At 41.2% G+C, this 14366-nt stretch overlaps 1 protein-coding gene across 1 annotated transcript; it reads right to left on the bottom strand.

Moving 5' to 3' along the window:
* Positions 1-7980: 7980 nt before the first annotated feature.
* LOC139377305 (G-protein coupled receptor 55-like) lies at positions 7981-14021 on the bottom strand. The gene is made up of 3 exons (XM_071120323.1): positions 14016-14021; positions 11366-12098; positions 7981-8196 (listed from the first exon to the last, which is right to left on the bottom strand). The coding sequence occupies exons 2-3, from the start codon at positions 12089-12091 to the stop codon at positions 7981-7983; spliced, it is 942 nt and encodes a 313-aa protein (XP_070976424.1). The 5' UTR covers positions 12092-12098; positions 14016-14021.
* Between the last annotated feature and the right edge of the window lie 345 nt (positions 14022-14366).

Here is a 14366-nt window from a genome sequence, read left to right on the forward strand (position 1 = left end):
AAGAACTGAGGCACAGCTATCAGCCAGTGTCATGTTCAGTTTCTCATTAATCTTTTTCAAGCGGTGGATCAGCTTTAATATTGTGGATAGATTGTTGCTTCCATCAATATAATTTTCTGCATAAATTCTAATCTGCCATATATTTTTGGGGTAAATATATACAGTATATCACAGAAGTGAGTACACCCCTCACATTTTTGTAAATATTTGAGTATATCTTTTCATGTGACAACAATGAAGAAATGACACTTTGCTACAATGTAAAGTAGTGAGTATACAGCTTGTATAACAGTTTAAATTTGCTGTCCCCTCAAAATAACTCAACACACAGCCATTAATGTCTAAACCGCTGGCAACAAAAATGAGTACACCCCTAAGTGAAAATGTCCAAATTGGGCCCAATTAGCCATTTTCCCTCCCCGGTGTCATGTGACTCGTTAGTATTACAAGGTCTCAGGTATGAATGGGGAGCAGGTGTGTTAAATTTGGTGTCATCGCTCTCACACTCCCTCATACTGACTGGTCACTGGAAGTTCAACATGGCACCTCATCGCAAAGCACTCTCTGAGGATCTGAAAAAAATAATATATATAAATATATAAACATACATACATATACACACTTTTTTTAGAATATACCTTTACTATAAGCCGCAAACCCTACCATCCCTCCAACAATTGGAGTAAACTAATAAACAACACTTAATAAACAATCTTGTTGTTATTAGTCCCACCCTTCAGCTCCATTCAACCCCTCCCACCTATCGCTTAACACCATCCATTTTTATCATATCATGAATCTTTAGAAGAACAGATGTAAGTGCATTCATTTCAATCAATGCTTCAGCTAAGTTTTTCAGTCTGTTAAATGCCCAAATCAATGACTAGGTCCAAAACATTTGTTTTGCCTAAATGACTACCGACCCGTAGCACTCACATCTTTAGCCATGAAGTGCTTTGAAAGGCTGGTCATGGCTCACATCAACCCCATTATCCCAGAAACCCTAGACCCACTCTAATTTGCATACTGCCCCAACAGATCCACAGATGATGCAATCTCTATTGCACTCCACTCCACACTGCCCTTTCACACCTGGACAAAAGGAACACCTATGTGAGAATGCTATTAATTGACGACAGCTCAGCGTACAACACCATAGTTCCCTCAAAGCTCAACAATAAGCTAAGAACCCTAGGACTAAACACCTTCCTCTGCAACTGGATTCTGGACTTCCTGACGGGCCACCCCCAGGTGGTAAGGGTAGGTAACAGCACGTCTGCCACGCTGATCCTTAACACAGGGGCCCCTCAGGGTTGCGTGCTCAGTCCCCTCCTGTACTCCCTGTTCACTTATGACTACACGGCCAGGCACGACTCCAAAACCATCATTAAGTTTGCAGATGACACAACAGTGGTAAGCCTGATCACCAACCACGACGAGACAGCCTATAGGGAGGAGGTCAGACACCTGGCCGTGTGGTGCCAGGACAACAACCTCTCCCTCAGCGTGATCAAGACAAAGTAGATGATTGTGGACTACAGGAAAAAGAGGACAGAGCACTCCCCCATTCTCATCGACGGGGCTGCAGTTAAGCAGGTTGAGAGCTTCAAGTTCCTTGGTGTCCACATCACCAACAAACTAACATGATCCAAGCACAGCAAGGCAGTCGTGAAGAGGGCACGACAAAACCTATTCCCCCTCAGGAGACTGAAAAGATTTGGCATGGATCCTCAGGTCCTCAAACGTTTAACAGCTGCACCATCGACTGGTTGTATCCCTGCCTGGTATGGCAACTTTTCGGCCTCCGACCGCAAGGCACTACAGAGGGTAGTGCGAACGGCCCAGTACATCACTGGGGCGAAGCTTTCTGGCATCCAGGACCTCTATACCAGGCGGTGTCAGAGGAAGGCTCTAAAAATTGTCAAAGACTCCAGCCACCCTAGTCATAGACTGTTCTCTCTGCTACCGCACTGCAAGCGGTACCGGAGTGCCAACTCTAGATCCAAGAGGCTTCTTAACAGCTTCTACCCCCAAGCCATAAGACTCCTGAACATCTAATCAAATGGCTACCCAGATTATTTGCATTGCCCTCCCCCATTTTACACCGCTGCTACTCTCTGTTGTTATCATCTATGCATAGTCACTTTAATAACTTTACCTACGTGTACATATTACCTCAACTAACCAGCGCCCCCCCCCCTTACATTGACTCTGTAACGGTACCCCCTGTATACAGTCTCGCTATTGTTATTTTACTGCTGCTCCTTAATTACTTGTTACTTTAATTTATTATTCTTATCCATATTTTTCTTAAAATGCGTTGTTGGTTAGGGACAGGTAAGTAAGCATTTCACTGTAAGGTATTTCACTGTATTCGGCACATGTGACTAATACAATTTGATTTGATCACATTCACATTCACAGCAGATGTTAATGTGAGTGTAGCGACATGCTTGTGCTTCTAGTTCTAGTTCTGGGCAGTAATATCTAACAAGTAATCTAACAATTCCACAAGAACTACCTAATACACACAAATCTAAAGGGGTGAATGAGAATATGTACATATAAATATATGGATGAGCAATGACCAAGCGGCATAGGCAAGATACAATAGATGGTATAAAATACAGTATATACCTATGAGATGAGCAATGTTAGATATGTAAACATTATTAAAGTGGTATTATTAAAGTGACTAGTGATCAATTTATTTTTGAGTCTGTATATAGGCAACAGCCTCTCTGAGTTAGTGATTGCTGTTTAACAATCTGATGGCCTTGAGATAGAAGCTGTTTTTCAATCTCTCGGTCCCAGCTTTGATGCACCTGTACTGACCTCGCCTTCTGGGTGGTAGCGGGGTGAACAGGCAGTGGCTCGGGTGATTTTTGTCCTTGATGATCTTTTTGGCCTTCCTGTGACATTGGGTGCTATAGGTGTCCTGGAGGTCAGGTAATTTTCCCCCGGTGACACGTTGTGTAGACCGCATCACTCCCTGGAGAGCCTTGCGGTTGTGGGCAGAGCAGTTGCCGTACCAGGCGGTGATACAGCCCAACAGGATGCTCTCAATTGTGCATCTGTAAAAGTTTGTGAGGGTTTTAGGTGACAAGCCAAATTTCTTCAGCCTCCTTCACCACACTTGTGTGGGGATTGAGCTTGGGTTGATTCCAGTGTGTGTTTTTTGGCACAAATGTATTACTTGGGACTCTGGCCGTTTGTGGTTACTCTCTGGAAGATGATTACATGGGATGCTTTATATAATTAACATTTCAACATGTATTTATTTTTCCATATTTTCTCATTGTTTCTGTGATCCCCCCTCCTGTGGTGGCCCTGGTGCAGTGCATGCTGACCAGATTGCTGTACTGTGTTTTCTCCTACACGTTGGTGCGGCTGGCTTCCGGGTTGGATGCGCTGTGTTAAGAAGCAATGCGGTTGGGTTGTGTTTCGGAGGACGCATGACTCTTGACCATCGTCTCTCCCGAGTCCGTACGGGAGTTGTAGCAATGAGACAAGACAGTAACTACTAACAATTGGATACTATGAAAAAGGGGGTAAAATTAACATTTAAATTAAATTCTTTAAGAGTCCTGTTTAAGTAGTATTTTGATACTTTGTGCAAGGCAATTGATAAGCGTTAAAACCTTTGTGGATGGGGCCTCCCTAGTGGAGCAGTGGTCTAAGACTGCTTCGCAGTGCCAACTGCGCTGCTACAGATGCTGGTTCGATTCCCAGCCCAGCTGCGACCGGGAGACCCATTAGGCGACGCTCAATTGGCCCAGCGTTGTCCCGTTTATGGAGGGTTTGGCCAGCTGGGATGTCCTTGTCCCATCATGCTGTAGTGACTCTTGTGGCGGGCCAGGTGCATTCACTCTGACATGGTCACCAGGTGTACGGTGTTTCCTCTGACACATTTGTGCGGCTGGCATCCGGGTTAAGTGTGCATTGTGTCAAGAAGCAGTGTGGCTTGGTGGGGTTGTGTTTCATAGGATGCACGGCTCTCGACCTTCGCCTCTCCCAAGGCCGTAAGGAGTTGCAACGATGACAAGACTATTGGATATGATATAAAGGGGGTAAAAAATAAATTAACAAATAGTTTTAAAAATGTGTGGATGGGTATAATTTGTATGTATAAAATGTATAATAGTAATATTTAAAATTAGGGACTGATTTAGACCTGGGACACCAGGTGGGTGAAATTAACTATCAGGTAGAACAGAAAACCATCAATATTTCATACCTTGTAGGGGTACGATTTGAATACACTTGGTGTAGACATTCATGCCCTGAAATGATGGATTCGGAAAGTTGTGCTGCAATTGCAACTCCTGCAAAAGGTTTGCATTGTTGTACCAATATTTAGTAAACAGACAAATGCAGTGGGCAAAAAGTATCTAAATTATGAAATGCTTTTCACAACAACCATCCATTCAGTTGAAAGATATTGCTCATCAATATCCGGGTACAGTTTGCTAAAAAAAAAAACAACCCAACCCAAATGCTAGATGAGATGGGAATGCCTAAAGATTGTGGACCAAATTGTCAAGCTAAGCATTGCACATGTGTGTACAAAATGTAATTAAATAAACACTAAGGACGAAAAAAAATAATGACACTTAAAAAAAGTGAAATATGCCTTTAAGAGAAAGAATAAGGCAGTTACAGCAAGGTGGTAGATCTCCTCAAAAAAACAGGGTTTGATCAAAAGACTTTACCACTATGTTCTATTTGCCTTCTATGTTTTACACCATGAAGATGAAAACAGATTTTCCATCAAAGCCAGAATATGTGCATTTTTCTCTTGTAGGCCCATGTATTATCAAGATCCCAAGTGTACAGCTAGACATCAGTCACAATTTTTGTAGAACTGTAAAGGAAATGTGAAGGAAATGTTATTGTGTGAAGAGATAGCCTTGAAAATGTTCATCTTGTCTTTGGTGTCATAAACAATCCGTGCTTCCTGCCTGTGCTCGGTAAAGATATGAGGGGGGCATCATAACCCCTTCCTTAGGACCATCTGTCAGAACGCCCAGAATATGTTCTTTAAATTAAGATAGGAGACGGTGCCAGACACATGTAGGAACCAACCCAATGAATCATCTTTATGTAGGTTGTTATGCAGATGTATATAAGGCTGTATGTAAGGAAAGCCATTTTAGAGCTCACTTCAGACCCGTACTTTATGCATCTAAGTTTGACTGTGACCTCTCCAGTTTGCTGACAATAAAGAGTGATTTGTTTAATATTGGCTTCTCGTGTCCCTGTGTTGAATTTCCACAACACTTCCTAGCAGCTTTAAAACACCAGATTAAGTTAAGGTACATGTAACGTGATGATAGGGATTGTTTTGAACAACCACTTTTAAGAAAACATGGAAAATAATACTGTTTAAGTTGTTAGAATAAAATTGAATCAAATAATTTAATCTAATGACATAACAAAACGTATTTAGGCAGTCAGTAACATAAGTTTGAAGGTTGCTGTTATATAAAAACAGTCTAATATAGGTTTTAATAACAGGTGGACTTCTCTTTGGACTGTTGTCTAACAAAACAGTCGTGAATTATCACAAGAGCGTAAATTAATGCTAAAACAATAATGCAAAGGCTTTTTATACAATTTAGCAGGGTTGGGGTCAATGTTCATCCAGTCACGTATCTTTTGCAATCCTATCCTTCCTATACAGTACATACAGTTGAAGTCGGAAGTTTACATACACCTTAGCCAAATACATTTAAACTCAGTTTTCACAATTCCTGACATTTAAACCAAGTAAAAATTCCCTGTCAGTTAGGATCAACACTTTATTTTAAGAATGTGAAATGTCAGAATAAAAGTAGAGAGAACATTTATTTCAGCTTTAATTTCTTTCATCACATTCCCAGTGGGTCAGAAGTTTACATACACTCAATTCGTTTTTGGTAGCATTGTCTTTAAATTGTTTAACTTGGGTCAAACGTTTCGGGTAGCCTTCCACAAGCTTCCCACAATAAGTTGGGTGAATATTGGCACATTCCTCCTGACAGAGCTGGTGTAACTGAGTCAGGTCTTTAGGCTTCCTTGCTCGCACAGGCTTTTTCAGTTCTGCTCACACATTCTCTATAGGATTGAGGTCAGGGCTTTGTGATGGCCACTCCAATACCTTGACTTTATTATCCTTAAGCCATTCTGCCACAACATTGGAAGTATACTTGGGGTCATTGTCCATTTGGAAGACTCATTTGCGACCAAACTTTAACTTCCTGACTGATGTCTTGGGATGTTGCTTCAATTTATCTACATAATTTAACTTCCTCATGATGCCATCTATTTTGTGAAGTGCACCAGTCCCTCCTGCAGCAAAGCACCCCCACAACATGATGCTGCCACCCCCATGCTTCACGGTTGGGATGGTGTTCTTCGGCTTGCAAGTCTCCCCCTTTTTCCTCCAAACATAACGATGGTCATTATGGCCAAACAGTTCTATTTTTGTTTCATCAGACCAGAGGACATTTCTCCAAAAAGTACAATCTTTGTTCCCATGTGCAGTTGCAAACCGTAGTCTGGCTTTTTTATGGCAGTTTTGGAGCAGTGGCTTCTTCCTTGCTGAGTGGCCTTTCAGGTTTTGTCGATATAGGCCTTGTTTTACTGTGGATATAGATACTTTTGTACCTGTTTCTTCCAGCATCTTCACAAGGTCCTTTGCTGTTGTTCTGGGATTGATTTGCACTTTTCGCACCAATGTACGTTCATCTCTAGGAGACAGAACGCGTCTCCTTCCTGAGCGGTATGATGGCTGCGTGGTCCCATGGTGTTTATACTTGCGTACTATTGTTTGTACAGATGAACGTGGTACCTTACGGCGTTTGGAAATTGCTCCCAAGGATGAACCAGACTTGTGGAGGTCTACAAAACATTTTTGATGTCTTGGCAGATTTCTTTTGATTGTCCCATGATGTCAAGCAAAGAGGCACTGAGTTTCAAGGTTGGCCTTGAAATACATCCACAGGTACACCTCCAATTGACTCAAATGATGTCAATTAGCCTATCAGAAGCTTCTAAAGCCATGACATAATTTTCTGGAATTTTACAAGCTATTTAAATAACAGTCAACTTAGTGTATGTAAACTTCTGACCAACTGGTCAAAACATATTGATACAACAGTAGCTAAGCTGGGGAGAAGTCTGTCCATAATGAAGCACTGGTTTTCCTTCTTAACAGCACTATCAACAAGGCAGGTCCTACAGGCTCTAGTTTCTACCTTCTTAACAGCACTATCAACAAGGCAGGTCCTACAGGCACTAGTTTTGTCACACCTGGACTACTGTTCAGTCGTGTGGTCAGGTGCCACAATTGCAATTGGCTTAGAACAGGTCAGCACAGCTGGCCCTTGGATGTACAGAGAGAGCAATACTTTCTGAAGGCATAGTTTGTGTTCAGCATATGCACAGACAAATTAGGTTTTCTCTGTATGCAGTCCGAAACTAGTGGTGTGCTGTCTTAGCCTACATCACTCATCTGATGACAAAGTCTCATGAGTCCCTTCTCAGAACATACAGTACACATTTAGATGGCATTGCACAAGGCACAAACAATTGTGATCAAATGGAACAATTCCAAGAAAATGTTGTTTGAATTGCTTCAGCTCTTTAAAAGTATTTTGTGGTAGTCAAAGAAGTTTAAAACGTTTTACTTAAGCGAAGCAGTGAAATATAGTGAAAGTTAAATATATTAAAACATATTAAAACACCTGGTCTCCTAGGGTTAACTCTTGTCCGAGGTAAGGCTGCAGAAGGTCAAAAGGAAAAATTGGGCCAAAATGCATAGGTTTTCAATAATAAATACTCCTATTTCCTACTCAACGTACCTTGTCCTCAAACAGTGGCAGAATTTTTCACACAGCTAGTAAGATTTCACACACACAGTAATTTCCCAGTGGGCAAAACTGGTTGAAACATAATTTAAACCAGTTCGGCTCAGTGTTTGTCCCTCCATGGGTCTTGTCAGAGCTCTGAGGTGCTGGTGGTGGCTCTTCTCTGGCTGCTAGACCTGGACCTCCTGAAGGTGAAGGTCTGCTTGGAGCTCCTCACTTCCCTGGTGATGAAGTAGTAACACAGAGCGTCTAGACAACACGTGATGTTGGCCAGACTCATGGCCACCTGCAGGAACAGGCTGATATTCGTCTTGGCCATGCAGTCCTGGATCACGTCTTGACGTACCTGGGAGGAGATATTATTCCTGTAAGGCTTAGAGTTTTTCCTGGTCAAGTCACATGGCCAGGGGAAAAAACGTTGTCCCAGACATATTAATGCACATAAGATAACAGCAAGAACGTTTTTACAGTGCCTTATACTAAAAGGGATTCAATTGTTTTTTCCCCTCATCAATCTACACATAATACCCCATAATGACAAAGCAAAAACAGGTTTAGAAAATGTTACTAATTTTCTAAATGCAAAAATGGAAATATCCCATTTACATAAGTATTCAGACCCTTTACTCAGTACTTTGTTGGAGCATCTTTGGCAGTGATTACAGCCTCGAGTATTCTTGGGTATGACGCTACAAGCTTGGCACACCTGTATTTGGGGGGGTTTCTTCCATTCTTCTGTGCAGATCCTCTCAAGCTCTGTCAGGTTGGATGGGGAGCGTCGCTGCACAGCTATTTTCAGGTCTCCTCAGAGATGTTTGATCAGGTTCACCTCCAGGTTCTGGCATGGCCACTCAAACTTCAGCTTTTTCAAATGCAAACTTCGTGTTTTCTGCTTGTTTTAGGCAGGTATAACCATGTCTAAAGATTACTTTTCAACATTGCCTGCTCCCGCGTGTTCTCATTACTTAGAAAAATGTAAAATTGTAGGGCTTCCCTCATGCCCCTTTTCATGACGGTGCTAACAGCCACGTGAGTGAGTGCTAGCTGGCTGCTGACCGGAATATGAAGATAGGCAAGACCAACAACACAATCAAATGGACTATACAGCTACAAGTAGTGAGTGGAGTTACAAATGGACTATACTATTCCACACACATAGCTGCAAATAGCCTGAAGCCACAGGGCTTTTCTCCCAGGTTCTATCTGCCTACATGTGATCCTTGTGAACCGTAGGTTGGGATTTGGACCTGGTCACATGTACATTGAACAACACAGCAGCTTTTCTGACGTTTTAGATATTTCTGTATAACATACATGTTACAACGAAGTTAGCTCTTTTACAATGGGGCCAATGGGAAAGAATGTTTGTTTTCCACAATTTGTGTGCGTGGTCGAGAGGAATTCCTTCTTATGACAAGAATACAGGCAATGACCAATGTAGCCTATTGATTGTGCTCTGAGGTGACGTTGAAATTGGCAGTGAATATCACGTTGGGGGCGAGGAAACAACGGAAGCATTTTCAATGAAGGAAGCGAAGTGGGCGACGGGAACATTGGGCGATGTGAGCATTGGTGAGGGACGTGAACAGGGTGGGACCAAATTTGGGAAAAACTGAACTTCATGCAAGAACTCTACAACGTTGTGTTGCTATTGACCAATCAAAGTGCACTATAGTTTCCAGACCATAATGGATTGGCTGCTGATACCTAAACTACCTAGCCTGCGTGCTAGCTTGACTATCCAAATTCATGGATAGAATCTCAGCCCTTATCCTTTCATCACGCTGACTGGCGGTAGCCTTTTGTCCATGGTCCTGAATCGATGCTCACAGTGAGTGCTGTTTTTATGAGCGCATCTTGGGCTACCAGTCTTTTTGGGGCTTCTTTTAATCTTAAGGATCAAACCATTTTTTTCAATTTTCGCCTAAAATGACATACCCAAATCTAACTGCCTGTAGCTCAGGACCTGAAGCAAGGATATGCATATTCTTGATACTATTTGAAAGGAAACACTTTGAAATGTGAAATTAATGTAGGAGAATATAACACATTAGATCTGGTTAAAGATATTACAAACCAAAAACATGCGTATATATATATATATTTTTTCATCTTTGAAATGCAAGAGAAAGGCCATAATATAATTTTGCAGTTTAGGCGCAATTTATATTTTGGCCACTAGATGGCAGCAGTGTATGTGCAAAGTTTCAGACTGAACCAGTGAAAAATTGCAATACATCAGAAAATTTGTCTTGCATGGAGCTTCTATCAGACTGTTAAATAGGCATCACTAGCTGGCCTCCAGCCAGTACCCTGCCCTGAACTTACTCACTGTTGCTATCCGGCTACCACACGTTTTTTCAACCCTGCACCTTAGAGGCTGCTGCCCTATGTACATAGACATGAAACACTGGTCACTTTATCAGTGGTGGAAAAAGTACCCAATTGTCATACTTGAGTAAAAGTAAAGATACCTTAATAGAAAATGACTCAAGTAAAAGTAACCCAGTAAAATACTACTTGAGTAAAAGTCTAAAAGTATTTGGTTTTAAATATACATAAGTATCAAAAGTAAATGTAATTGCTAAAATATACTTAAGTATCAAAAGTAAAAGTATAAATCATTTAAAATTCCTTATATTAAGCAAACCAGATGGCACAATTTTAAATTTGTTATTTTTGTACAGATAGACATTATTTACATACAAAGCATTTGTGTTTAGTGGGCCTGCCAGATCAGAGGCAGTAGAGATGACCAGGGATGTTCAATTGTTAAGTGATAATATTTCTCAATTCCATTATTTTACTTTTTAGATGAATGTGTATTGTTAGATAATACTGCACTGTTGGAGCTATGGACACAAGCATTTCGCTACCACCGCAATAACATCTGCTAAATATGTGTATGCAACCAATAACATTTGATTTTATTTGCTATAGCGTGTGTGTTTGTGTGTTGCTTTCGGAATGGCATTTACTCTTATTCACCGCAGATTCAAATTAGCTACTGTCATGTAAGACATTTCACATCAGCTATGACTATAGAATATGCACTTTGTTTTATTTAGTCAGCTTTTCTGAAACTCTCTAGAGAAGTAGCGGCTTGGTTACGCTCATTGCGTAGCGTACTGTCACAAATTCGACAGAAATGTAGCCTATAGTTGTAATAATTGAAGTTTAAGTTATGAAGCCTGTAAGAATCTTTGATAAGTTAGTGGTGCTCAACCTGTTGAACTGATCTGTGTGTGTTTTTAGGTGCAAGTTATGTGTAGTCTAGGCCTACTGGAGCTTGGCTGCATTTCAGATACACATGTTGTAGTGGGGCCGCATATCTTTCTTGTGCTATTATATCAAGCGATGGTTGTTGATGTGTACGGCTACATTTCAGATACATGTGAACAGTCGTAGGACCAATCTACCTTGTGGTATTAGGGCTCTAAAGCAAAACTAGTTGTTCCCCCCTATGAATTTAAAATGCCCACTCAGGCATGTCATCCTGTTAGTAATTAACTCACCAAGAACTGCAGCAGGATGCCCAGGTGGCTAGGCGTGAAGGGGACCAGGAAGGCACAGAGACTGCTGTAAATGATCCTCACACAGGCTCTGTTCTTATGGCTCTCTTTGCCGGACTGCCTCAGCGTCCGGATGCTCTGGGCCGAACACACCACCAGCACCAGGGCAGGCCCCACAAACCCAAAGCCCAAGAGGCAGCTGATCACATCTGGGCGCCAGCCCTTCTCTGAGAAGCCGTGGAAGCAGTGGAAGGACCCATTTCCCGCCGTGCGGAACGAGTAGATGGGTGAGGTGCCCCCCAGCACCACCACCCAGACCAGGATGCAGATCCCCAGAGCGGCCCGGCGGGAGCGGAGCTGCTTGGCGCGGAAGGGGTGGCGTATGGCCACCCAGCGGTCCATGGCTATGCAAGCAATGGTGTAGATGCTGCCGTACATGCCCACAAAGTACAGGCTCTCCAGGAAGGAGCAGAGGAAGCGGTGGTGGGCCTCCCAGTGGTGGATGGTGGCGTGCATCTTAAAGGGGAGCAGGAGGAGGAGAAGGAGGTCCAGGAGGGCCAGGTTGGTCATGTAGATGGTGGACTCTGTCCACTTGCGGAGGAGGAAGCAGAAGACAACCAGGGCCAGGATGTTGAGGACAAGGCCGCACACGAAGATGGGCACATAGATGGCAAGTTCCAGTGATTTCATGAGGCGGTCTACCTCGGTGAAGGAGCAGTTGGTTTTCATGGTGCCGCTGAGGAGTAAATGGGAGATGTTGGGTAAGCCAATTCAAATAGACTTTGTCATTTAATTTTCTAAAAGGGATGGTGTTTTGATTATGAATGAGTCTCACAAAATGTAGGATAGAAATGATGGCCATACTATCTACCTTTTTGATTTGTCTTTTTTTCTCACAATAATTTTTTCACTACTTTGATAATTACTTGTCCCCATATACCCCATGTATCATTTTACTGGCACTGAGATTGAAACACCCACATGCACGCATGCATACGCACGCACGCACACACAAACACTCACACGTGCCAATATGCAAAACCTCCTTTCTTTTCTCAGTTGTGTGGGTAGCCTACAGTAGCTGTACCCTCCTCACATATGAAAGCAGTGCCTGCCAGATTTAATGTGAGAACCCTTAAAGATGCAGTCCGGGGTCTCAAGCACAACAAATGTGTAACATATTGTACGAATTGGATTTCTAACATATCGTACGAATTGCATAAATAAATATATTTGTTGTATTTTTTTGGCGCAACACATATCATGCGCAATGAATGATGTAGTACACAATTGGGTGACCCGTTTTAGCTGTTAGCACCACTTTCAAAACTACTGGCTGAAATGTTACTAAAGTTCCGGAGCATCACTTTAACTACTTCACTACCAGTCTGCATGCCGTATGGCCAAATACTATTCCGAACCAAAATATTTTTGTGTCTGGGTCTCATCAAATACTGTAGAACTAAATTAAAGTAACCTGGTAAAATAACAACCTATACATTTTTTATTAGCTAGTCTTTTTCTAAGTTTAAGATGACTTCGGATTATGTTTATTATGTTGTTGGAGATAACCTATTATATTGGTTTGATTTGAATAATCACTCTTCTCTGAGTGTGTTTTCTGTTGTAATGATGTAACACCATCATTGGTGTGAAGTAATTAGATAAAAATACTTAAGTCGTTTTGGGAGTATCTGTACTTTACTATTTATATTTTTGACTACTTTTACTTTCCTACATTTCTAAAGAAAATAATATACTTTTTACTACATACATTCTCCCTGACACCCAAAAGTACTCGTTACATTTTAAATCCTTAGCAGGACAGGAAAATCTTCTAATTCATGCATCAAGAGAACATCCCAAGTCATCCTTACTGCCTCTGATCGAGCAGACTCACTAAACACAAATGCTTTGTTTGTAAATAATATCTGAGGATTGGAGTGTGCCCCTGGCTATCTGTAAATAAAATAAAAACAAGAAAATGGTGGCGCCTGTATATTTAACACCAAATACTTTTACTCAAGTAGTATTTTACTGGGCGACTAACTTTTAATTTATAATCTGCGGTGAATAAGAGTAAATGCCATTCCGAAAGCAACACACAAACACACACGCTATAGCAAATCAAATCAAATGTTATTGGTTGCATACACATATTTAGCAGATGTTATTGCGGTTGTAGCGAAATGCTTGTGTCCATAGCTCCAACAGTGCAGTATTATCTAACAATACACATTCATCTAAAAAGTAAAATAATGGAATTGAGAAATATTATCACTTAACAATTGAACATCCCTGGTCATCTCTACTGCCTCTGATCTGGTGGGCTCACTAAACACAAATGCTTTGTATAAATAATGTCTATCTGTACAAAAATAACAAATGTAAAATTGTGCCATCTGGTTTGCTTAATATAAGGAATTTTAAATTATTTATACTTTTACTTTTGATACTTAAGTATATTTTAGCAATTCCATTTACTTTTGATACTTATGTATATTTAAAACCAAATACTTTTACTCAAGTAGTATTTTCCTGGGTTACTTTTACTTGAGTCATTTTCTATGAAGGTATGTTTACTTTTACTCAAGTATGAAAATTGGGTACTTTTCCCACCACCATACAGTATATACAGTAAGTGAAACCTTACCTTATAGATGCCAGTCTGCTGGTGTGTGTCTGTCTGTCAGTCTGTCTATCTGTGCCAGACAAATTAGTTTAACACTTCTGCTTTCAGTACCTTTGTTTTTTTTCATGACCACTTCCTATGTGAGAGAACTCCAATAGTCTGAATTGGTGCTCTCTACACCAGCTGCAGACAAGAGGTTATGTCTGGGACATAACTTAGAGATACAAACACAAATCAGAACAATCACAATTGTTTGAGAACATAGTGTCATTCTTCTACCACATATAACATATTATATACAGATTTAAAAAGTCAAAGGCCTAGATTCAATCAGATCAATCGTCAACCGCATTAGAGCTGTCAAATTAGTGA

Source organism: Oncorhynchus clarkii, chromosome 20 (assembly GCF_045791955.1).
Source record: "Oncorhynchus clarkii lewisi isolate Uvic-CL-2024 chromosome 20, UVic_Ocla_1.0, whole genome shotgun sequence".
NCBI classification, from domain to species: domain Eukaryota; kingdom Metazoa; phylum Chordata; class Actinopteri; order Salmoniformes; family Salmonidae; genus Oncorhynchus; species Oncorhynchus clarkii.